The sequence below is a fragment of the Galleria mellonella genome, unplaced genomic scaffold (assembly GCF_026898425.1).
Source record: "Galleria mellonella isolate WM207_F2 unplaced genomic scaffold, CSIRO_AGI_GalMel_v1 utg1917, whole genome shotgun sequence".
In the NCBI taxonomy this organism is placed as follows: Eukaryota; Metazoa; Arthropoda; class Insecta; order Lepidoptera; family Pyralidae; genus Galleria; species Galleria mellonella.
Genome location: NW_026442031.1, coordinates 664,639 through 689,207, shown reverse-complemented (window position 1 = coordinate 689,207; position 24,569 = coordinate 664,639). Strand labels below are relative to the sequence as shown.

General features: G+C 43.1%; 1 protein-coding gene across 1 annotated transcript in view; it reads left to right on the top strand.

The window, feature by feature from the left end:
• Positions 1–24,569, top strand: part of LOC116413665 (protocadherin-16) — a 60,996-nt gene that overhangs the window by 25,655 nt on the left and 10,772 nt on the right. Inside the window, exons 3-12 of the mRNA XM_052894153.1 lie at positions 8,655–8,744; positions 13,625–13,821; positions 14,430–14,630; positions 17,845–18,072; positions 18,721–18,912; positions 19,663–19,854; positions 20,938–21,084; positions 21,490–21,716; positions 22,779–22,899; positions 23,113–23,270. Coding sequence (XP_052750113.1) covers positions 8,655–8,744; positions 13,625–13,821; positions 14,430–14,630; positions 17,845–18,072; positions 18,721–18,912; positions 19,663–19,854; positions 20,938–21,084; positions 21,490–21,716; positions 22,779–22,899; positions 23,113–23,270 — 1,753 coding nt within the window. The remainder of the gene's footprint in view (positions 1–8,654; positions 8,745–13,624; positions 13,822–14,429; positions 14,631–17,844; positions 18,073–18,720; positions 18,913–19,662; positions 19,855–20,937; positions 21,085–21,489; positions 21,717–22,778; positions 22,900–23,112; positions 23,271–24,569) is intronic.

Here is a 24,569-nt window from a genome sequence, read left to right as displayed (position 1 = left end):
CACAACACAATACATATTAAATTCGAACTCGTTTACAAATATTCGAACATGAAAATGTTTTATAGTCATGTAAGTAATACATAGATATTAGATGGAGTCACGAATTGTTCAATACAGATATGTGACCATGACATGTAGGAGGCGAATGACATTAAAAATATTTCGTTACGTTTATTTACAATGCAATATATCCATTTCTATTGCCATACGACTTCACGTTGTTTTTAATGGATGCTAATGAAATGGTAACCCCGTATACGCTAGCGGAGGCACCAGTGAGGGATGATAGGTGAGGATGAAAAGACAGGTCATTTAGCCCATCGTGACAAATATACATGGAATTCGATCTGTAATCTTATTTTGTAAAAGAGACAAATTAAAGTCATAATAAAATAACTGATGGCTGCAAACTATTCTTATATTAAAATGCTTTATTGTTGTATTTCAAAATTTTATATTCTACCAGAGGGAGACTTTGTACAAAAGTCGATTGCTTGGGCACCTCTGTCCCATTCGTGTTTCAACCGTGAAGCAGTTGTGTTTGCATGGCTGTGTTTCGGTTTGAAGGGTGAGATATGGCGTGAATTTACTGGGTACAGAGGAATAACATCAGAGTCCTCAAGAATAGCAACGCATGGGGGGTATCATGGGCGAAACAGTATACTCTGTTATGTCCATGGTACTGCTCATGTCTATAGGCGACGGTTACCACTATCCATCAGGTGGGCCGTTAGCTTGTTTGCCATTCTAAGTTTTATATAAATATAAATAATTATAATAGTTTTTCTTATATATCTACCATATACGAGTACAGTTAGCGACCGGATATGATTGTATTATATGTATTAATTATGTTACTATAGGTGTTCTCAGTTTCAGCGTTGCAACGTAATTGCTTCAAGAGTATGAACGTCACGCTCAGTATTTCTTTCTTTGCTCGTGTTGTAATTATTTATTTCCGAATTTCATTTGACTGACTTTCATATCACTTTCTAGTGTGATGTTACCGCAGCGGGCTCGTTATTGCGCGTGTAATGCGCCACTTATGCCCACGAAACTGTGATTTACTCTGGTTTTCTGATGATGTAGGGTCATGATAGGGCAGACAATGTACGGTTTCGACATTACAATAATACTTTTTGTTTGTAAGTAGATACATACAGTATGTTGAGGCGAGTTAGCATCTGTCCAAATTATAGGTATTGATTTCACAATGGCAGTTTGAGTTTTACAAGTTAGAATACTCCTATCATATTAATAGTAAGTTGTATTAATTAGTTTTTGCCGTGTGGTCTAGTCATAGAAAAGGCCACTTCTTCCTTTCTCGTGGGTGCCGTAAGAGACGCCTAAAGAAGGGCAAAGTATGGGCAGCAGCGTCCCTGGAAATGTTAGGCTAGTTAGTCTTTGGAAATGTTTTAACAAATATTTTCAAAGATTAACTGCGGTTGCCACTCCGCTTGCCAACTATGGCAACTACTGGCAAAATCCCCCAAGGCTTATGTTCAACAGTGGACAGTTAAAGACTGATTTCAGCATGAAATTAAAGCAGGTGACCACATAACTTGTCACATTGGTTGCCAATCTAAATTGTATAATTTGCAAAATATCACATGCATTTGGAGAGCCAAACATAATAATAAGTTATAATAGCAATTACCCTCATTATATTCCAACACGAATGTCTAATTTCGTATACTATGCAGAACAACTTAAAATTTTCAAGGATCTCACAAATTCACGCGTCTAAAGTTCTGATATGGAAATAACAAGTTTCCAATTGCTAAAATTTTACACTGTACACTCAACTTTCTTGATAGATATAAGCTGCGAAGTACTTATGAGATCGTTATAGCATACTTGTCATTTAAATAATATCTATATACTTCAATCGTATCGATAATATCGATGATAGATAGATAGATAGATACATACTCTTTATTGTTTCCTCCAAAAGATTACAATAGTAAACTTATTATAAATGATGTTGATTAATTAGTTTTATGAACAATTTCTATATAATTTTTTGGGATAAACAAAATCTATTTGGTCTTATCATTTGATATTCATGATACTTTTTATTCTATTATTCAGTTATCATTCACAACTAAGCGTCTCCTATTATGTCATTTTAATATATTTCTATAAAATTATATTAAATTTTCTATAAAATTATAAAATTACATTAATTCTTAATTGAGAGGCAAAAGTTAGATATTCGCAGAAAATTACCTCTATGTTCCACTTGTCTGCTAGATAGACTGTCATATCTGTCTGTTTACTGTATATCTATCTTTTTATTGTACGGATAATCTGGTAGTATTGTTTTATTGTTACCCTATTCCCTTTGGCCGCAACAGAATATCAGTGCTTTGCTCTTTTGAGGGCGAAGCAATAAACTGAGTTGTGGCCATTTTGTATTGATATGGCACACTCACAAACGAAAATTGTATTTAGCTTTATGTTTTTTTTTTATCATTTATGTTATCTCGCTTTTTTTTTGTATATGTATGTTCTAATTTGTGTGCTGTAAGTAAATAATGCAAATAAATTATCTATCTATCTATAAAAACCAATCCTTGGAAATCCTTAAAAACTTCTAAAACTTAGACATTGAATCTCAGATCTTATTTGTGGTTATAAATCACCATTACTTAGTATATTTTCGCTATGGTCACTCATTAGGCACTGGCTCTCTCTAGAGGTCGTGGGATAGTGGCTCCAATCGAAATGTATTTGTTTTCTAGCGTCAAATGCCTAAATACGAGTGTAAACTATTTCGCCATAACGATACTTTGATGGCCGTTTTGCATAAACCACAAAGATTATGAACAGAAAAAATGTCGGTTAAACCGCAAATGGATTTCATTTCTGTTGATTGGCAATAATTTTATTGTATTTAATTATACACATTTATATGATTAATAGATTTATTTATTTATTTATTATTACAACAACCTTATTTTTGGTAACGTGTAACACAGGTTTTAACCTAACACAGGACTAGACTCTCAGAAACAAATGTCAAATTCGTATTGAATTGCCTTTAAAATCTTTTGTAATAGTTTGTTGGAGATAATAGATACATTATTATTTTTTAAATTTTACAAAAATTCAATCATCTCTATTATTATTATTATTATGAGAGTGTAATTATTTTGATAGATGACATATTATATATTACAATTTTAAAAATAATTATAAAGTGTTTACAATAAACTCATATGATCTTCGAGTGGTAATGCGGGATCGTTATATTTTTCAATTTGTTTCTAAACTTTTATAACTATATATGTACTATATGTACTATATATACTATTTGCTCTTTTGAGGGCGAAGCAATAAACTGAGTTGTGGCCATTTTGTATTGCTATGGCACACTAGCAAACGAAAGTTGCATTTGGTTTTATGTATTTTTTTGCCATTTATGTTATCTCGCTTTTTTTTTGTGTATGTACGTTGTAATTTGTGTGCTGTAAGTAATGCAAATAAAATTATCTATCTATCTATCTATATACTATATATTAGTAAAATTGTTAGTATTACTAAAAGTACTATATTTATAAATGTTTGTCTGTTGGGAATTCTTTTACAGTGTAATAACTTTTATTAATTATTAATCCTTGTAGCCATTTTTTAATTTAATAAATTTTTCTTCTTTCTATATCTCGTAAGAAATTTTATTATATTTCAATATTTATCTACAATAGGGATTCGCTATAAAAGTTTCCATTTTGGGTTCCGGATCTAACTGTTTGTTGTTTGAATCACTTGTAACTTCCTTGTTCAGTACTTGTACCAATTCATCTACTTATACATATAAAATTATTTCGTTGTCATTCCAACAAAATTACTGGCTAGTAAACCTTATGGTTAACTTTAATTTTTAAATAACCTTTACTTTGTCTATTAAATATATTCTGTGGTATATAGTAAGTATCTTAAAAGAAATTATAAATATACGCACGTAACACTTTTTCTTTTTTCTCTTTGTTTTTTCGTGACATCTCTATTGCTTTGTTACATTAAAACACTATTGCACCGTAACGTCATGTCTAGCGTGATATTACCGTTATATTTGTGTACTCTACCAAGTAATTTTACTAAAAAAAAATACATCAATGCCTTCAGTTTTATTCGCTGTGTGAAAGGATAATTGCAAACAATTTATAATTTGTTAATAACCGCTTTTACGGGTCAGTACTAATGTTTTACTAATGTTTTTTCTTTTGTGGTCGATTGGACAGAATATGTTGATAGTCTCTCCAATCACTAAAATATTATATATATTTTTTTATGCAACATAGAATGGTAAACAAGCTGACGGCCCACCTGATGGAAAGTGGGAAACGTCGCCTATAGACATGAGCAGTACCATGGACATAACAGAGTCAGTAGATAGATAGATAATTTATTTACATTACTTACAGCACACAAATTACAATAAAAAAACATACACATAATACACAGTAAAAGAGATAAAAGAATGAAAATAAAAAAGCAACAAAACAAAAAAAAAAAACAAAATATATAAACTAACAATTTGCTTTCTTTCCCTTCCTTCATGCCTGTGCCATAGTAACACAAAATGGTCACAACTCAGTATATCGCTTTGCCCTTTAAAGAGCAAAACACTGATATTCTGTTGTAAAAAACAGTATACTCTGTTATGTCATAACATAACAGAATATACTGTTTCGCCCTTGATACTCCCCATGCGTTGCCATTCCTGAGGACTCAGGTGTTATTTCTCTGTACCCTGTAAATTCACGCCATATCCCACGCGGGTTTACCATTCCATTTTCACTCATCAAAAAAATGTTTCCCAGTACTAACAATCCCTTCCACGTCTCTCCTCCAATACATGTATATCATCTACTAATAAGTTATATCAAAAATTTGAAACCTGCACCAACTATGTTTAATTTTTGATTAAATTTTTAATGCCAGGAAATCAATATATTCCCAGTCTCTGGTTCTGGCGGTTGAAGTTGCAATTAACAGCTGATAGTAAATAAATAAATCCTATCACGACGCATTTGGACATTATTATTTATATTATAAGAGAACTGTCATCAATAATATATCAAAATGGATGAAGTACAAGTGCGTTGTTGTTAACCTAACATGTAGTACTGTTTGCGCTTCACGCTCCGCCGCGGTTTCTCTTCAATAAACAGCGTTTTTTGCACAATTTAAAGTCGACTGGATACTTACATGTGTCATAAATCTTCACCTTCAACGTGCATGCAAAAACGCAACACTTGTATACAATATATACATATGGAAACATCCATGAATCAATGCAGGATAATCATAACAAACAATTTAAATTTAAAATTGCGCTCCTTCTGCCATCTTCGATTTAATATACATAGCGAACCAAATATGAGCAAATCCAGTGTTAGTTTCATTATCTAGAAAGAGATAGATTTACCAGAGGGAGACTTTGTAACAAAATCGTTTGCTTGAGCACCACTGTCCCATTCGTGTTTCTACCGCGGGGTTGTGTTGCATGCATGCATGCTGTGTTTCGATTTGAAGAGTGGGATATGGCAGTGAATTTACAGGGTACAGAGGAATAACACCTGAGTCCTCAGGAATGGCAACGCATGGGGGGTATCAAGGGCGAAACAGTATATTCTGTTATGTCCATGGTACTGCTCATGCCTGTAGGCGATGGTTACCACTTTCCATCAGGTGGGCCGTCAGTTTGTTTGCCATTCTAAAAAGCATAAAAAAACATAACAGTCAAGATTGTATTCATTTATTATACGAAAACAGAGATATCTATTATTAAAATTGCCTTTGTTATTATATCAAGCTTTGGTTTTTTAGTACACGGCCTATGTATTGCATTTATAATTTTCAAATTTTTACGCTTATACTTATCACTATAGTCGTTTCACATCGTGTTTTTATACGAGTAGGTGCCTACATATAATTTATTGTCATAAAAATTTATAACAAATTTTTATGACAAATGGTAAAGGAAGAAATAAATCTTCCACAAATTTACAATATATATATATATATATATATATATATATATATATATATATATATATATATATATATATATATATATATCAATGTATCATACTTTAGGTCTATCTAACATTGGACCTGTACCAGGTAAGAGTCATTTTGTATCTTACATCGCTCAATTTACTATTAATATTTCATTTGTCCATTAATCTAATCTGTATCTAATTGATCTCTATTTTAATGGACTCTTTATATAAATAATATACTTTTAGGCCTTTAACATGTTTCAGTTAAATTATATCAGTCAATTTCTATAAATCAACAATAATTAATTTTAATTCACACATAAGTCTAGAGTCTATACTTATAACAAATCTGTAGAGAGGTCAATTCTGTACATTAAAAATATATTTCCAAAATAACTATCAGGCGGTGATTAGTGATCGATACTGATGCCAAAAATGCAATCAGTAAAATTTTTATCTGTCTGTCTGTTCCTTATAGAAACAAAAACTACTCGATGGATTTTAACGAAACTTGGTACAATTATTCTTTATACTTCTGGGCAGGTTATAGTATACTTTTCAACACGCTACGATCAATAGGAGCAGAACAGTGAACGGAAATGTTGGGAAAACGGGAGAAGTTACTCCATTTTTAAGCTTCCATCGCGTGTGCAGCCTTAATACCCACTTTTTAAAATTTAAAAATGTCCACCCGTGCGATGCCAGGACGGGCCGCTAGTCTTGCATAAAACTACACAAAATCAAGCGAACGATTCGGAAACGGCCGGGGATATTAATGCCCTCATATTTAATTCATTAAAATAGGGTTGTCCACGTTGGTAATATATCGGTACAATGACCGTTCCAATTCGTTTTGCTTTAACATCCTAAACAATAGTGGCAAACGGTAATTTCCCTTCAGCGGGCGGCTCCCCACCGCCGCTCCACCACCTCTCCCTTTGTCCTGGATAGATAAGTGCTGGATTAATATACGGTGACCTGCTTCGGCCACTATTAAGCTTATTGATGCCTACAATGCTGTGTAAATGTATTAACATTGATTTGATTAATATTTATGTACCTATATCGCTGTTACATTATTTCCTACTAGCTATTTTCCGTTTCATTTCTTAACCTTGTCCAACATTTCAAGTTAAATGTATATAGTGTGGATAGTTGCATAGTACTAAAGGATTCTTTTTTTTTGCGAAACGAAAACAGAATGGTAGAACTTCGTCTTCGCTATTGGTATACTCTAGACCAGTGTTTCCTGACCTTTTTTGTGAGGGGGAAAAGGATTGTTAGCAATGGAGTTTGACAGCCCATTGCTAGCAATATACCTTATTAGGTCGACCTCCACGTGGTTCCCCCTGGAAACCATCTTGAACAATTCTTGTTGAATTCGTCACGATGGGCTAACTGACCTGCTTCATTCTCACCTATCATTCTTCACTGGTGCCCAGCCGGTGTATATCGATAGCGCGGGTGGGGTTACCATTCCATAATCATCCATTTAAAAAAAAGACCTTTTTTGTGCCATGCCCCACCTGCACATTTCTAAAATTTTTTTACCCCCATACATAATTTTTCCCGACAAAGTTTACTTGACGACTCTAATCGCCCAGTCGATATTTTGGTAATGTCAAACGAAATTATATGTAATAAATATTTACAGCATCTACTTGTAGCATTGCATTTAAATGGCCCGGAGCAAGAGGGTTAAAATCGCTTCGAGTCCATTTTTTAATTGCCCCGCCTCCTCATAACTATCAAATTGCCTCCCTGTGGGGCGTGGGCTCCACGTTGGGAAACACCGCTCTAGACTTTAAAGACCCCTTAGACTCCAGTACTCACTGGTGTTCCTCTAGAGTCTGGAGAAACTCAGTGAATACTGGAGAGTTAATAATACCATTTAAATTAATAAGTTCGTTAATATCCCGTTTTCAGCGTAAAAAGCAAGTTATGTAAAGTAAATTCTATTGTGATTTGCTTAAGGTGGGCTTTTTAATTCCTCCTTAATTTTCAATATTCAGTCAAAGAAGAAGACAAATTGGTAGGTGCATTTTGTTGAACTCCCTGATGATGTTTACCTGGGGCGACCGTGTGGAAGTCGACCTGGCATGCTACATTTTTGCCAATGGGACTTAGACCCCATTACTAACAACCTTTTCCCCTGGATATTGGATTGGTTTAATTGCGCTCTAAATACATAAGGAACTGTAGATATAACAGATGACTAATGGTGGGGGAAAGGGATTGTTAGTAATAGAGACTGAGAATCCCATTGCTAGCAATATATCCAACCAGGTCGACCTCCACGCGGTTCTTCCTGGAAACTATCATGGTTAATTCCTGATGAATTCATCATGATGGGCTAACTGGCCTGTTTTCATTCTCATCTATCACCCTTCACTGGTGCTCCGCCAGCGTATCCCGTTAGCGCAGGCGGAGTTACCATACCATTTTCACCCATCAAAAAAAATCTTGTCAATATTAATTTTGCCAGCATTGTAGTTTCTATTTTGTAAAGTGTACTTGTAAGATTATAACTTCATGTCATAATAATAAGGTCGCCTTTCGTATCACTGCTCATTAAAATAAACTGTATTTATTTTATAAATGGTGCAATAAAACTGTAAAATAAATAAATAATGGCCTTTGCAGCTATCCAGGACAGCCGGTGCTACTTGATGAACGGCGGCGCGGTGGAGAGCTTCTTCGTCAGCGAGGACCTCCCCGTGGGCAGCATTATTGGTACGTACCTGAAACAGACAGATAGACCCATCAAACAACACCTCATTTTGTGCATCGAAGGTTAAATATTGTTTGTGACCAAACGGACTGTATTTTAATCTAATTCAACATTTTACAACAAGACCTTGGTGTGGTCTTGTTGCCGGCGTTCCACAGGGTGGCGTCCTGTCACCACTTCTATTTTCTATTTTCATTAATTCCTTGGCAGGACGTTTTTCATCCTACTTCCATCTATACGCAGATGACTTGCAGCTGTACAGTTTTTTTGACATTTGTGATATCGGTACTGCTATAGACTTGATTAATCATGATCTGGTAAACATTTCAAGATGGGCAAATGCATATGGTCTATTAGTGAATCCAACAAAATCACAAGTTATTATTATCGGAAGCAGATACATGACAGATTTATTAGATCGTATGACTGTTCCACCTGTGGTGTATGAGGGGACAATAATATCATATACAAATGTCGTTAAAAATCTGGGCGTACTTTTTGACAGAAATCTTTCCTGGACGTCTCACGTAAACCAGATAAGTAAAAAAGTACATGCGACTGTTCACTCACTCAGACGTCTACAAAATTTTCTACCTATTAAAACAAAGGTCAATTTAGCCCAAACATTATTATTTCCCCTTATGGATTATGCAGATGTATGTTTTCTTGACGCCACTTCAGAGTTATTTTCTAAAATTGACCGTCTACAAAATTTATGCATTCGTTTCGTTTATGGTTTGCGTAAGTTTGATCATGTCTCCAAATATCGAAAAGAATTGAAATGGTTACCTTCACGTTTTCGATTGAATGTCCATATACTGACGCTTCTTTACAATATCTTGCATAATCCCTCCATTCCTTGTTATCTCCGCGAGCGTTATGAATATTTATATTCAAGAGATAAACCACTTCGCCCTCAGACACGATTACTTCTAAGAACTCCACCACATCATACTCAGGCTTTTGGGAATTCCTTTACAGTTATATCCATTCGACTATGGAATAGTCTGCCATCCGAAATAAGGGAATCGGCAAGTATAGGCATGTTTAAGCGTCGTCTAAGAGAGCATTACTTATCACTATGCTGACGTATTATGTATATGTGTATGTATATTTATATATGTTTATATGTGTATATATATGTATGTGTATATGTATGTTTGTGTAAATATATGTGTATGTTTACAGGGTATTTTATGTAATTTATAATGTGTAGTTTGTATTATTCTTTGTGTATACATAACTTATGCGTTTATGCAATATATGCAGATCGTATGACTGCCTATTTTTATTTATAAAATAACACATTAACATGGAAAGGTTTTGCTGGAAGAAATCTCTTATTAGAGATAAGCTCGCCTTTGTACATTATGTTTATAATGAATTGTAATTACCAGTATGTTTTGTGTACAATAAAGAATAAAGAATAAAGAAAGACCAACTTATAATATATACATATGGCGGGAAGGGCATTGTTAGTAATTGGGTTTAATGAACCCATTGCTAGCAATATACCCTATCAGGTCGAACTCCACGCGGTTCTCCCTGGAAACTAACAACTGGTTAATTCCTGATGAATTCATCATGATGGGCTAACTGGCCTGTTTTCATTCTCATCTATCACCCTTCACTGGTGCTCCGCCAGCGTATCCCGTTAGCGCAGGCGGGGTTACCATACCATTTTCACCCATAAAAAAAATACACCTGGAACTCAACACGATGGTTTCCAGGAGGCACCGCGTAGAGGTCGATTTGACAAGGTACACTGCTAACAATAGGGCTGGCAGTCTGCATTACTAACAATCCTTTCCTCCTTCTTTCAGCTAGGTAGTAAAAGCACGTAAAAACACCTTAATCTTCAGAAATGGCAACCTTTGAAATGTAAATTATGGGTATCACAGTTTATTCTATAATATCCATGGTACTCTTCATGTCTATAGGTGACGGTTATAATTCCCATGAGCTGAGTCAGCAGCTTTACTAATTCACTTGCATAAAAACGTAACTTGCCAAATAAGTTGGTGATCACAACATAACGTTTCATCATTACATTAGATAACTTTGGAATAACTTAATGCCCTCCAAGTTTTATGCTGCAGTGGTCGCAACTACAATACTACATTCTAAAAATGCGGGCGATGCCTTTTTGAGACGTGGAAAGTTTTAAAATGAAATCTATTATCTTGACATGACGGTTAAATTTGCGGTTACTTTGAATGCGGTTACCGACAAGTTTTTATCCGTAAAAATATTGTCTGCACCTGCCGCTGCCGCCGTATATATACTTTGTTTATTTTTGAAGTAGCTATTCTACGTATCTTTGACCACACAAGTTTATATTTCCATTCGAATTTCATTTACCTGAAGAAATTATGAAAAGCCCTTCACAAATCTGTATGCCCTAATAGGAGTAATTATTAAAATATTGAAAATTTCAAGTGTCTTATCGACATATATCGGTTTTGGCTGTTGTTTTGGCTTTGATATGCTTGAGACTCTAAAGACACGGCTTTCATAAGTATACGAGTACATATACTTTATGTAGGCATTTGCGTCGTATTGTGAATTTGAGATCGCAAACAAACATGGCCCTTTACAGCATGTAATTTAAATGAATATTTCCGAAGATATTACAGATTTAAAATGCAGGGGCATAACGGTGCGGCGGTACCGGCCTGGCTGGCGGCGCGTGCCTATACAATAGCGTCGAAGGCCGCACTTGGTCCTATAGCACTTTATAATGTTTGTGTTGTCCAATGATAAAAAAGTTGTAAACGTTGTTTATAAGGACATTCTGTAGTAGGTAGGTACATTTAGTATCAGCATAATAATACCTGAGTCCTCAGGAATAGCAACGCATGAGGTGTGTCATGGGCGAAATAGTATACTCTGTTATGTCCATGGTTACTGCTCATGTCTATAGGCGATGGTTCCACTTTCCATCAGGTGGGCCATTAGCTTGATTGATATTTTAAATTGTATAAGAAAAATTAAAACTGCATTGAAATTGGTGTAACCATTTGTACACGCCCAATATACAGTCATAGTTACAAAGACTATCTAACATGTATCAAATATAGTTCTCACGCAGTTACTGTTTCCGACTTGTATTACCGAAATTAATATTAGGACATTTGACATGTAATGTAAGATGCAATACGATACAATTACGTTTTACGTTTTCCATCAGGTGGGCCGTCAGCTTGTTTGCCATTCTAAGTTCTATAAAAAAAAAAAAAAAAACGTGTCTATATAAGCCTCGCAGCTTCTGTTTCTTGTTTAGGAACATTCGGAATATTATATCTTCGTAATTTAAGACGGCTGCGGTCAATGCCTGTGAGATATTTTTTAATGACAGAAATTTTATTACTTACATTGTTGTTTTCAGAGTTTTTTTGTTGTTTGTTTTTTTTTTGTTTTCAGACTTTAATTCTCCATTGAGTATAAGCCTCCCCGTTGGGGGGTTTTGCCAGTAGTAGTTAGCAGGCGGCTTTAGAGATGTTTTAAAAGGAACGCTGCTGCCCATTTCCCTCTCTCCCTTAGGCACCTCTTACAACACTCACGGTACAGGAAGGGGTAATCTATTCTATGCCGGGGTGTACACAGAAATTCAATTTTAATTATGTATTTTCACCTAAATTATAAAAATTGATTCTTTAATACAGGATATATTAAATAAATAAATAACTCTCAGATCTACTTTGTATTTTTTTATTATTTTGTAATGTAAAATAATGTGATAATTAGGGAATTAGGTAGCAGTCTCTCTTTTATAACTGTGCCTAGTTATTAAAAAAAAAACTAGATCAACAATCAAACGGTCTACCTAATGATAATTATCTGTCACCGCAACCCATGAACGCTTGAAACAAAAGCATCACTCGGTCTATGCTAATCTTTACATCTTGAGTCATACTATATACGTACGCTATTTAATTTCTCTGTTATTTTTTTAGCATTTTTCAATAACCCATGAGGAGTTTTCATACAAAGTACTCTAAAATTAGCTATAGTTCTCAAGAATTGCACTGCATGATGCGTAGCAAAGTCTGAGTGAAATCTGTTATGTCCATAGTGGTGTTTTTTTATGAGTGAAAATGGTATGGTAACCCCGCTTGCGCTAACGGGATACGCTGGCGGAACACCAGTGAAGGGTGATAGATGAGAATGAAAACAGGCCAGTTAGCTTATCATGATGAATTCATCATGAAGAAGAATTAATCATGATAATTTCCAGGGGAAACTGCGTGGAGGTTGACCTAGTTAGGTATATTGCTAGCAATGAGATTTTTAGTCATTACTAACAATCCCTTTCCGGCCTCTATAGTGGTATAATATTTATAGCGCTGTCGGTATACACTGGCGGGGCATCAGTGATAGATGACTAATGAGGATAAAAGCAGGTCAGTTAGTCCATCCTGACGAATTCAATTAGAATTAACCACGATGGTTTCCAGGGGGAACCACGTAGAGGTTAGCCTGACAGGGTATGTTGCTAGTAATGGGGCTATTTGACCCCATTACTAGCAATTCCTTTCCTCTTATAGGCGACGGTTATCATTAGATTGGCTGTCGACAGAGAACGCGGCATTACGTGCTGCAAATTGCAAGCAAATTGTTTGACAGCAGGATTTAAAGGAATCTAAAAAGCAGACCATATTGTACAAAATTGTCCTTTGGTAGTAAACAGTATCCTCGCTTGCGCTATTATTGGTGTGTGCTAGCAAGGTACCAGTGAGGATACGTGAGGATGAAGTCAGTCGGTCCATCGTGATGCATTTACTAGAAATTTACCACGATGGTTTTCAGGTTGACGTCCATGCAATCCGTAAGGGCATCAACCTGCCTGAGTATATTTTTAATTATGTGATGTATTAATTAGGAACACTGAGTGTGAACGGCGACCCGAGCGATAGCGGCGACATAACCCTGCGGCTGCAAGAGCGCGAGGCGGCGGTGGGCATCGCGCCCGGTACCAAGAACCTGACGCTGCTGCGCGCGCTCGATCGCGAGGAGAACCGCGGCCCTTCCAACGTGTACGTCAACGTACGGTGCGACCGCCGCCGCACCACCGACCCGGTACCTCACCAACCAACCACTAACTCTCATCACACAATTATTTCTTTTAAATTAATATGCAATTTAATAAAAATACATCGTCTCGAAGACCGAAAATTTTTAATTTCTCTGATAGTTAGTTCTTTAAAGTTATGTCGTTAGCTTATTACCATTCATCATCATTACATCAGCCTTTAACTGTCCACTGGTAGCCTGGTAGAACATAAGCCTTCCTCTTGAGACTTTTTGTCAGTAGTTGCCACGATTTTAGTAGCGGCATTTATTTCCATTAGAGGATAATTATTATTTAAAATACATCCAATAGTTTTTCTGTAGTTATCTTTGTTTCAGATATCCAGATAGGTTTTTAAAAACCTGTAACTTTTACGTGTCTATACCTACATATGATACTATTGGGCATACGATAAGTAGAGTTGATCTCTCTTTACGTGCAACCTCTAGATCAAATAACATGTTAGTCAGTAGAGGATTTTATGATCACTTGGATCCAATATTAAATCATGGAGTTGGTACAGCTTGAGTATTCCTCACGGAAGCTGACTGTGGAGGAAGTACCAACGTCACGTTGCATCCGTAGCATGTAATAAGAAAATGCGATGTGGTTGCAGAGTTTCGTGATTCCGGTGTCAATCCGCGTGTGGGATGTGAACGACAACGCGCCGGCGTGGGCGGGCGCGCCGTACCGCGTGCGGCTGTCGGAGCTGACGGGCGTCGGGTCGCGCGTGCTGCCCGCGCTGCGGGCCTCCGACGCCGACCAGCCCGGCCCGCACGCCACCATACACTACTCCGTGCTGCCCGGCCCGCACAGCGTACGTGCACACCGCACACTGTATACACCACGCACCGCACACCGCACACCGCACACCGCACACCGCACACCGCACACACCCACCACTACATCTGCCTCCGACGCCGACCAGCCCGGCCCGCACGCCACCATACACTACTCCGTGCTGCCCGGCCCGCACAGCGTACGTGCACACCGCACACTGTATACACCACGCACCGCACACCGCACACCGCACACCGCACACCGCACACCGCACACACCCACCACTACATCTGCCTCCGACGCCGACCAGCCCGGCCCGCACGCCACCATACACTACTCCGTGCTGCCCGGCCCGCACAGCGTACGTGCACACCGCACACTGTATACACCACGCACCGCACACCGCACACCGCACACCGCACACCGCACACCGCACACACCCACCACTACATCTGCCTCCGACGCCGACCAGCCCGGCCCGCACGCCACCATACACTACTCCGTGCTGCCCGGCCCGCACAGCGTACGTGCACACCGCACACTGTATACACCACGCACCGCACACCGCACACCGCACACCGCACACACCCACCACTACATCTGCCTCCGACGCCGACCAGCCCGGCCCGCACGCCACCATACACTACTCCGTGCTGCCCGGCCCGCACAGCGTACGTGCACACCGCACACTGTATACACCACGCACCGCACACCGCACACCGCACACCGCACACCGCACACCGCACACACCCACCACTACATCTGCCTCCGACGCCGACCAGCCCGGCCCGCACGCCACCATACACTACTCCGTGCTGCCCGGCCCGCACAGCGTACGTGCACACCGCACACTGTATACACCACGCACCGCACACCGCACACCGCACACCGCACACCGCACACCGCACACACCCACCACTACATCTGCCTCCGACGCCGACCAGCCCGGCCCGCACGCCACCATACACTACTCCGTGCTGCCCGGCCCGCACAGCGTACGTGCACACCGCACACTGTATACACCACGCACCGCACACCGCACACCGCACACCGCACACCGCACACCGCACACACCCACCACTACATCTGCCTCCGACGCCGACCAGCCCGGCCCGCACGCCACCATACACTACTCCGTGCTGCCCGGCCCGCACAGCGTACGTGCACACCGCACACTGTATACACCACGCACCGCACACCGCACACCGCACACCGCACACCGCACACCGCACACACCCACCACTACATCTGCCTCCGACGCCGACCAGCCCGGCCCGCACGCCACCATACACTACTCCGTGCTGCCCGGCCCGCACAGCGTACGTGCACACCGCACACTGTATACACCACGCACCGCACACCGCACACCGCACACCGCACACACCCACCACTACATCTGCCTCCGACGCCGACCAGCCCGGCCCGCACGCCACCATACACTACTCCGTGCTGCCCGGCCCGCACAGCGTACGTGCACACCGCACACTGTATACACCACGCACCGCACACCGCACACCGCACACCGCACACACCCACCACTACATCTGCCTCCGACGCCGACCAGCCCGGCCCGCACGCCACCATACACTACTCCGTGCTGCCCGGCCCGCACAGCGTACGTGCACACCGCACACTGTATACACCACGCACCGCACACCGCACACCGCACACCGCACACCGCACACCGCACACACCCACCACTACATCTGCCTCCGACGCCGACCAGCCCGGCCCGCACGCCACCATACACTACTCCGTGCTGCCCGGCCCGCACAGCGTACGTGCACACCGCACACTGTATACACCACGCACCGCACACCGCACACCGCACACCGCACACACCGCACACCACTACATCTGCCTCCGACGCCGACCAGCCCGGCCCGCACGCCACCATACACTACTCCGTGCTGCCCGGCCCGCACAGCGTACGTGCACACCGCACACTGTATACACCACGCACCGCACACCGCACACCGCACACCGCACACACCCACCACTACATCTGCCTCCGACGCCGACCAGCCCGGCCCGCACGCCACCATACACTACTCCGTGCTGCCCGGCCCGCACAGCGTACGTGCACACCGCACACTGTATACACCACGCACCGCACACCGCACACCGCACACCGCACACACCCACCACTACATCTGCCTCCGACGCCGACCAGCCCGGCCCGCACGCCACCATACACTACTCCGTGCTGCCCGGCCCGCACAGCGTACGTGCACACCGCACACTGTATACACCACGCACCGCACACCGCACACCGCACACCGCACACACCCACCACTACATCTGCCTCCGACGCCGACCAGCCCGGCCCGCACGCCACCATACACTACTCCGTGCTGCCCGGCCCGCACAGCGTACGTGCACACCGCACACTGTATACACCACGCACCGCACACCGCACACCGCACACCGCACACACCCACCACTACATCTGCCTCCGACGCCGACCAGCCCGGCCCGCACGCCACCATACACTACTCCGTGCTGCCCGGCCCGCACAGCGTACGTGCACACCGCACACTGTATACACCACGCACCGCACACCGCACACCGCACACCGCACACCGCACACCGCACACACCCACCACTACATCTGCCTCCGACGCCGACCAGCCCGGCCCGCACGCCACCATACACTACTCCGTGCTGCCCGGCCCGCACAGCGTACGTGCACACCGCACACTGTATACACCACGCACCGCACACCGCACACCGCACACCGCACACCGCACACCGCACACACCCACCACTACATCTGTACAAATGGACTTTCCCGAGACTTGTTTCTTTTGTCCTATGACGTCAGATTCTTCAAACAGAACAAGAACTTAGTAAGCTAATACGGCCAACCGTTGAGAGTAAATTCTCTTTTCGGTTGATCGCATTCATGGACCTTGTTGTCTCTGTGTTCGCTTAGGATGGTGTGGTCACATGTCGTGTTACTCATATAATAAAATAAAAGTTTATTTATGTATTGACCTATAAATAGACAGTTTTGTTTTGGTTTGAAAAGTAGATATATCAGTGAAACTACAAAGTATAAAAGTATAACACCTTAATTCTTAGGAATTGCTGAAAAATATCTTGGTCATCACATTGCAGTCTGCAATGTGATGGTGCTGTTCTTGGTGTCCATAAATAACGACTGCGACTTTTTATTAGGTATTATACGAGTAAGTTTTTATAGCTTGCTTACTATTTCTATAAAATCTTATAAAAACATAATTTCACAGGAATATTTCGGTTTCGCCAACGAGCTAGATAGCGTGCTGATGGTAAAGAAACCTCTGGATTATGAGACACTCAGCAACTTCACGGTGACACTACGAGCTCAGGATCACGGGACCCCGCCGCTGTACAACGACACGCAATTGTATGTGGAAGTTTTGGACGCAGATGACCAGAACCCCAAGTTTACACATGATCATTACACTGCGATACTACCAGATGACGCGCAAGAGGTAATATTATCATCATTGTGTCCATAATTAAATTATTTATTGCCAAAATAGCCTTATCCAAGATCGATTGTATGAAGTCGCCACTTGACAACATTAATCTCTGTCAGTTGTCAATTCTTCAAATTGTGCTTTTTTTATTTTGATTTGTCGATTTTTCAGGCTTTTCCACAATTTTTAAATTTTCATTTGGTGTTTTGGATTTGTCAATATAAACATATACATTTTCCATTTTACGCATATAATTTATCATTATTATATCAGCAGTTAACTGTCCATTGTTGAACATAGGGCCTATTGGGTGGTTTTGCCAGTAATTGCCATTCTTGGCAGGTGGGTTGGCAACTGCCGTTAGGTTTTGGTGATATTTTAAAAAGGATGCTACTACTTACCTTCTCTCGAACATTAAGTTACCTTAGTCATCTCATATGACACCCACGGGTAAGGAAGGGGTGGCGTATACTATGACGGGACTCACCGTCTTCACTTTTTATACCTGTGTTTAATTTTCAACCGGTTTAAGACAAGAAAGTTGTCACAATTTGTTTTAACGATATTTATCTGTTTCCATGTTCTTAATTCTAAATCAATTCGGATAATTTTTAGGAATGAAATTGGTTTTATTACTTATTTGGATGGTGATTCTTCCAGGGCACAATCCTAGAGACGTCTCCGGGTCCAATATCGGCGGTGGACCAGGACGTGGGCATTAACGCCCCGCTGTACTACTCGACGTCCGGCGACAACCGCGACTTGGTCGCTGTCGACCGCGACACCGCCCGCGTCGTTGTCACCGCTCGGTTGCTCGCTGAACGACATCTACCGGCTACGATTGTCATTAAGGTGCTCGCAACTGTTCTATTGTATTATATTTGTGCTGTATGAGTTACTCACAAAGTTTTTGCATGTAAAGTTGAAAACAAATAAAGGAACGAAAATATTTAGTTTCAAAATATTAGCATGTAGTACCTGCGACTATAAGATTATGTAATATAAGGAAAAATATTTTAAATATTATAATTTTTTTATGGATCAGTAAACTTAGATTGGTTGTTGGATTTTGTTTACGACGTATTGATTGTGGATAGTAGTTATTGTTTAAAATAAAAGCAATTGGATCGTACATATTATGTTTTTAGTATGGGCACAGATAATATAATAGTATATGTTTGGTAAGCAACAAAATTAGTTCACTATTGACCACATAAATGGCGTTAGGTGAATATTGCATCGCGATATATATTCTAATGTTCCATTACAATAGTGATTTGTTTTTTTTTTTTTTTATTAACATGATTAATAAAGTTCAAAATACTCGGTGCAGTGTATTCATTTAATAGTGTAGTGAACAGTATAGTTTCATGTTAATAATAAAAAGTTAGTGTTTAAGCTCACAGTTAGCTTTATTTAGGAAAGTGTAGAGCTGTGATTAAATTGTGAAGTAGTTTTGCAGTGACGATCGAATTTGTAATAATGTTTGTATTTGATAGGTCGTTTCTTGGGGAAGGTTACCGGCTACTCAGTGTTAGGGTACGAGTACGGGTGAGGTCGTGGGATGCGGGAAGTTGATTGTGCATTCCGCGGTGTGCGCAGGCGACGCAGGTGGACAACGCGGACCGGTACGCGCTGGCCACGCTGTCGGTGGCTGGCGGCGGCGGCGGGGGCGGGGGCGGGGGGCCGGTACGGTTCGCACAGCGCGCGTACGAGGCGGCGGCGGCCGAGGACACGCCGCCCGGCGCCGTGCTGGCCGCGCTGCGCACGCTGCCGCCGCGCGCGCCCGCCGCTGTCAGTACACTGCACGCACCGCACTACACTACACTACACTACACTACACACACCACGCACTACTCGCACTACACACTGCACAGGGGGGACGGATCGTTAGTAATGCGGAGTACCAACTCTATGGCTAGCAATATCAAATCGTCTACAAGTGATCTATTTTATTGGTTTACGCACGCGTACGAAATAGTTGATAAAAAGTTAGTTATAAATAAAGCTATACTCATTGCTAGCAATATACCCTAACAAACCCACCTCCACGTGGTCCCCCTAAAAGCTATCGTACTGAATTCCAGATGTATTCATCACGATGGACTAACTAACCTGCCTTGTCATCCTCACCTGTCATCCCTTACTGGTACTCCGCCAGAGTATACTCTTAGCATAAGCGGGGCAAACATTTCATTATCATTCACTAAAATAAAATATACTGTACACATAAAAGAACTCATTAACCTTAATATACGTAACCAACAAGAAAACACCATATTCCATATACACTGTTACACCCATGATACTACTCATATCATCAAAATTTTGAATGTAAATATATATACCACGAAGAGCGCATACAGTATACAAGCATACAGCTCGTCTGATAATAAACGATCACTATTGCCTATAAACGCCTGCAATATTAAGGTTGTCACAAACTGTAATATTTGTCATGCCATTCATATTTATAAGCAATAATTAACCACTTTCGCTAGTTATTCAATTAGAATTCTTTTGTTTAATTTAATTACCATAAGTACTTGTGTAACTGCCAACATTTGAAGATTGATCGTTATTACCAGAAATTCTATCTATATTTCACCACCAGTCCCCGATTGCCATTTTCTTCACGCACTTTTTGCAAAATATCCAATAATATGAACTTCCGCAAGATAACATTTAGTTCAGTAAATTAACAACTTTTTTATGTGGTCTGTCAAGTTCACCAGCAATTACAATTCATTGTCACATATAAAAGAAAATCATGATATTATTTCGAAGATAAAACTGTACAATGAACATATTTTACACCATGTTTAGCTTGCTAAAGATAGCAAGTATAATATAACAAGTGTTTTGTACATATCACAGAGTCCGCTCCAATTCTACGTATCAGATCGTAACTTCTTAGAGAAGTTCGCGATCAACAGCGACGGTGAAGTACTGTTGCGGCGCGCACTGGACTACGAGACCACGAAACAGTACTTCTACCAAGTGATGGTCACGGATGGAGTCGCTGTAAGTACTTGGCGTAAGGCAAAACATAGTAAGCGTGAAGTAAAGAAAGTACATCCTTTGCTTTTCGCAAATGAAAGGAGTCATTAGAAGTTAAAAGGCAAGTAGGGTATTAACAATCTCCAAGCTTTTTCTGATAAATGCCCGGAGAATGGAATGCATTCTACTGAATACTGAATGGAATACTGTTGTCGTGAACTAAAACTTTAGCCAATTTTTTGGATGTTTAAAAGCAATTAAGCCGCTATAAATATTAAAAACTATTAGACTTTTTACACTGATATCTTACGGAATTTGCCGTCTATAACCAATTCGTGACTCGAAGCTTATATATCTATACCGTTTGCAGCACTCCCTGAGCGTTATTCTGTTACAGATTGTACTATTTTATCGTTTTCACTATTACAGAACGATACGGCGTCCATTAACATAACGGTGCTGAACGTGAACGAGTGGGAGCCTCGGTTCCGCTACCCTCAGTACGAGTTCCGCGTGGAGGGCGGCGCTGATGGTGCCGATGGTGCTGCCGGTGGCGGCGACAGCAGCGCGGGCCTGCTGCGGGTGGGACGGCTCGACGTGCACGATGGGGACACGGCCGACAGCGTGACGCTCAGCCTGCGCGGGCCGCACGCCAGGTCAGTACCGGGCTGCAGGATACGTACTGCTGCTGCTGCTGGTGACGAGGACGTGGCCGATAGCGTGACGCTCAGCCTGCGCGGGCCGCACGCCAGGTCAGTACCGGGCTGCAGGATACGTACTGCTGCTGCTGCTGGTGACGAGGACGTGGCCGATAGCGTGACGCTCAGCCTGCGCGGGCCGCACGCCAGGTCAGTACCGGGCTGCAGGATACGTACTGCTGCTGCTGCTGGTGACGAGGACGTGGCCGATAGCGTGACGCTCAGCCTGCGCGGGCCGCACGCCAAGTCAGTACCGGGCTGCAGGATACGTACTGCTGCTGCTGCTGGTGACGAGGACGTGGCCGATAGCGTGACGCTCAGCCTGCGCGGGCCGCACGCCAGGTCAGTACCGGGCTGCAGGATACGTACTGCTGCTGCTGCTGGTGACGAGGACGTGGCCGATAGCGTGACGCTCAGCCTGCGCGGGCCGCACGCCAAGTCAGTACCGGGCTGCAGGATACGTACTGCTGCTGCTGCTGGTGACGAGGACGTGGCCGATAGCGTGGCGCTCAGCTTGCGCGGGCCGCACGCCAGGTCAGTACCGGGCTGCAGAGTACGTGCTGCTGCTGCTGCTGCTGGTGACGAGGACGCGGCTGACAGCGTAGTGCTCAGCCTGTGCGGCAGCCGCACGCCAGGTTAATACCGGGCTGCTGAGCACAGGCTTTTGCTGCTGCTGGTAACAGGAGGGTGGCAGTATCCATTATGATATAACCAATGTTATATGACTTCTATGAGTATTGTACCTTCTTCTGTCCCAGCTGTATTGTTAATTCATTATCATCATTATATTATATCAGTCTTTAATAATTGTTCACTGCTGAACATGGGTGGTTCAGGGGAAGTGGAACAGGGGAGGTTCCCCTTAATATGCTATTAATTCATTGAAAATAATTCGAATATAATCTTTGTAAGATTGACGCTGCAATACAGATAATCATTTGTTTACGAGTATCACATCTTAGATATGTATCTAATTCTCAATACTTACAAGTAATATTGAAATGTTTCTGTGACCGGCAGCATGTTCTACATCAACGACCAGGGTGAGATGTTTCTGCGTATGGAATCTTTAGCGACACTGAATACATCGGTGCTTCACGTGGTCGCAACCGCGAGAGACTCGGGTACACCGCCCAGACAGGTACGCATCACACAACATACATAATCAGAGTCGGTCTTAGACTATCTAGAGTACCTAGAGTATCTCTAGGGTATGTTATTGCTGCTTAAATAACAGGGTCATGGCAGACTGATATTAGAGGGAGATTTTGTACACTATATATTTGAAGACTAGATCGTACTAAACTCAATAATAAGTGGTGTGTAGTGATGTTGTTCTGGTGTATGCCTGCAGACATCGGTGCCGGTGCTGGTGCACGTGAGTGAGCGGCTGGTGCGAGGCGCGGGTAGCGTACGTGCTGGCGCACCGGGCGGCGTCCTCGTCGCCTTCGCGGCCGCGCTGGCGCTGCTGGCGCTGCTCGTGTGCGCGCTGCTCGCCTACATATACCGCGCGTGAGTACCGCGCCACACCACACCACACCACACTACACCACACTGCAGTGCACGGCTCGCGGCCGCGCTGGCGCTGCTGGCGCTGCTCGTGTGCGCGCTGCTCGCCTACATATACCGCGCGTGAGTACCGCGCCACACCACACCACACCACACCACACCACACCACACTACACTACACTGCAGTGCACGGCTCGCGGCCGCGCTGGCGCTGCTGGCGCTGCTCGTGTGCGCGCTGCTCGCCTACATATACCGCGCGTGAGTACCGCGCCACACCACACCACACCACACTACACCACACTGCAGTGCACGGCTCGCGGCCGCGCTGGCGCTGCTGGCGCTGCTCGTGTGCGCGCTGCTCGCCTACATATACCGCGCGTGAGTACCGCGCCACACCACACCACACCACACCACACCACACTACACCTACACTGCAGTGCACGGCTCGCGGCCGCGCTGGCGCTGCTGGCGCTGCTCGTGTGCGCGCTGCTCGCCTACATATACCGCGCGTGAGTACCGCGCCACACCACACCACACCACACCACACCACACCACACCACACCACACTACACCACACTGCAGTGCACGGCTCGCGGCCGCGCTGGCGCTGCTGGCGCTGCTCGTGTGCGCGCTGCTCGCCTACATATACCGCGCGTGAGTACCGCGCCACACCACACCACACCACACCACACCACACCACACTACACTACACTGCAGTGCACGGCTCGCGGCCGCGCTGGCGCTGCTGGCGCTGCTCGTGTGCGCGCTGCTCGCCTACATATACCGCGCGTGAGTACCGCGCCACACCACACCACACCACACTACACCACACTGCAGTGCACGGCTCGCGGCCGCGCTGGCGCTGCTGGCGCTGCTCGTGTTCGCGCTGCTCGCCTACATATACCGCGCGTGAGTACCGCGCCACACCACACCACACCACACCACACCACACTACACCACACTGCAGTGCACGGCTCGCGGCCGCGCTGGCGCTGCTGGCGCTGCTCGTGTGCGCGCTGCTCGCCTACATATACCGCGCGTGAGTACCGCGCCACACCACACCACACCACACCACACCACACCACACTACACTACACTGCAGTGCACGGCTCGCGGCCGCGCTGGCGCTGCTGGCGCTGCTCGTGTGCGCGCTGCTCGCCTACATATACCGCGCGTGAGTACCGCGCCACACCACACCACACCACACCACACCACACTACACCACACTGCAGTGCACGGCTCGCGGCCGCGCTGGCGCTGCTGGCGCTGCTCGTGTGCGCGCTGCTCGCCTACATATACCGC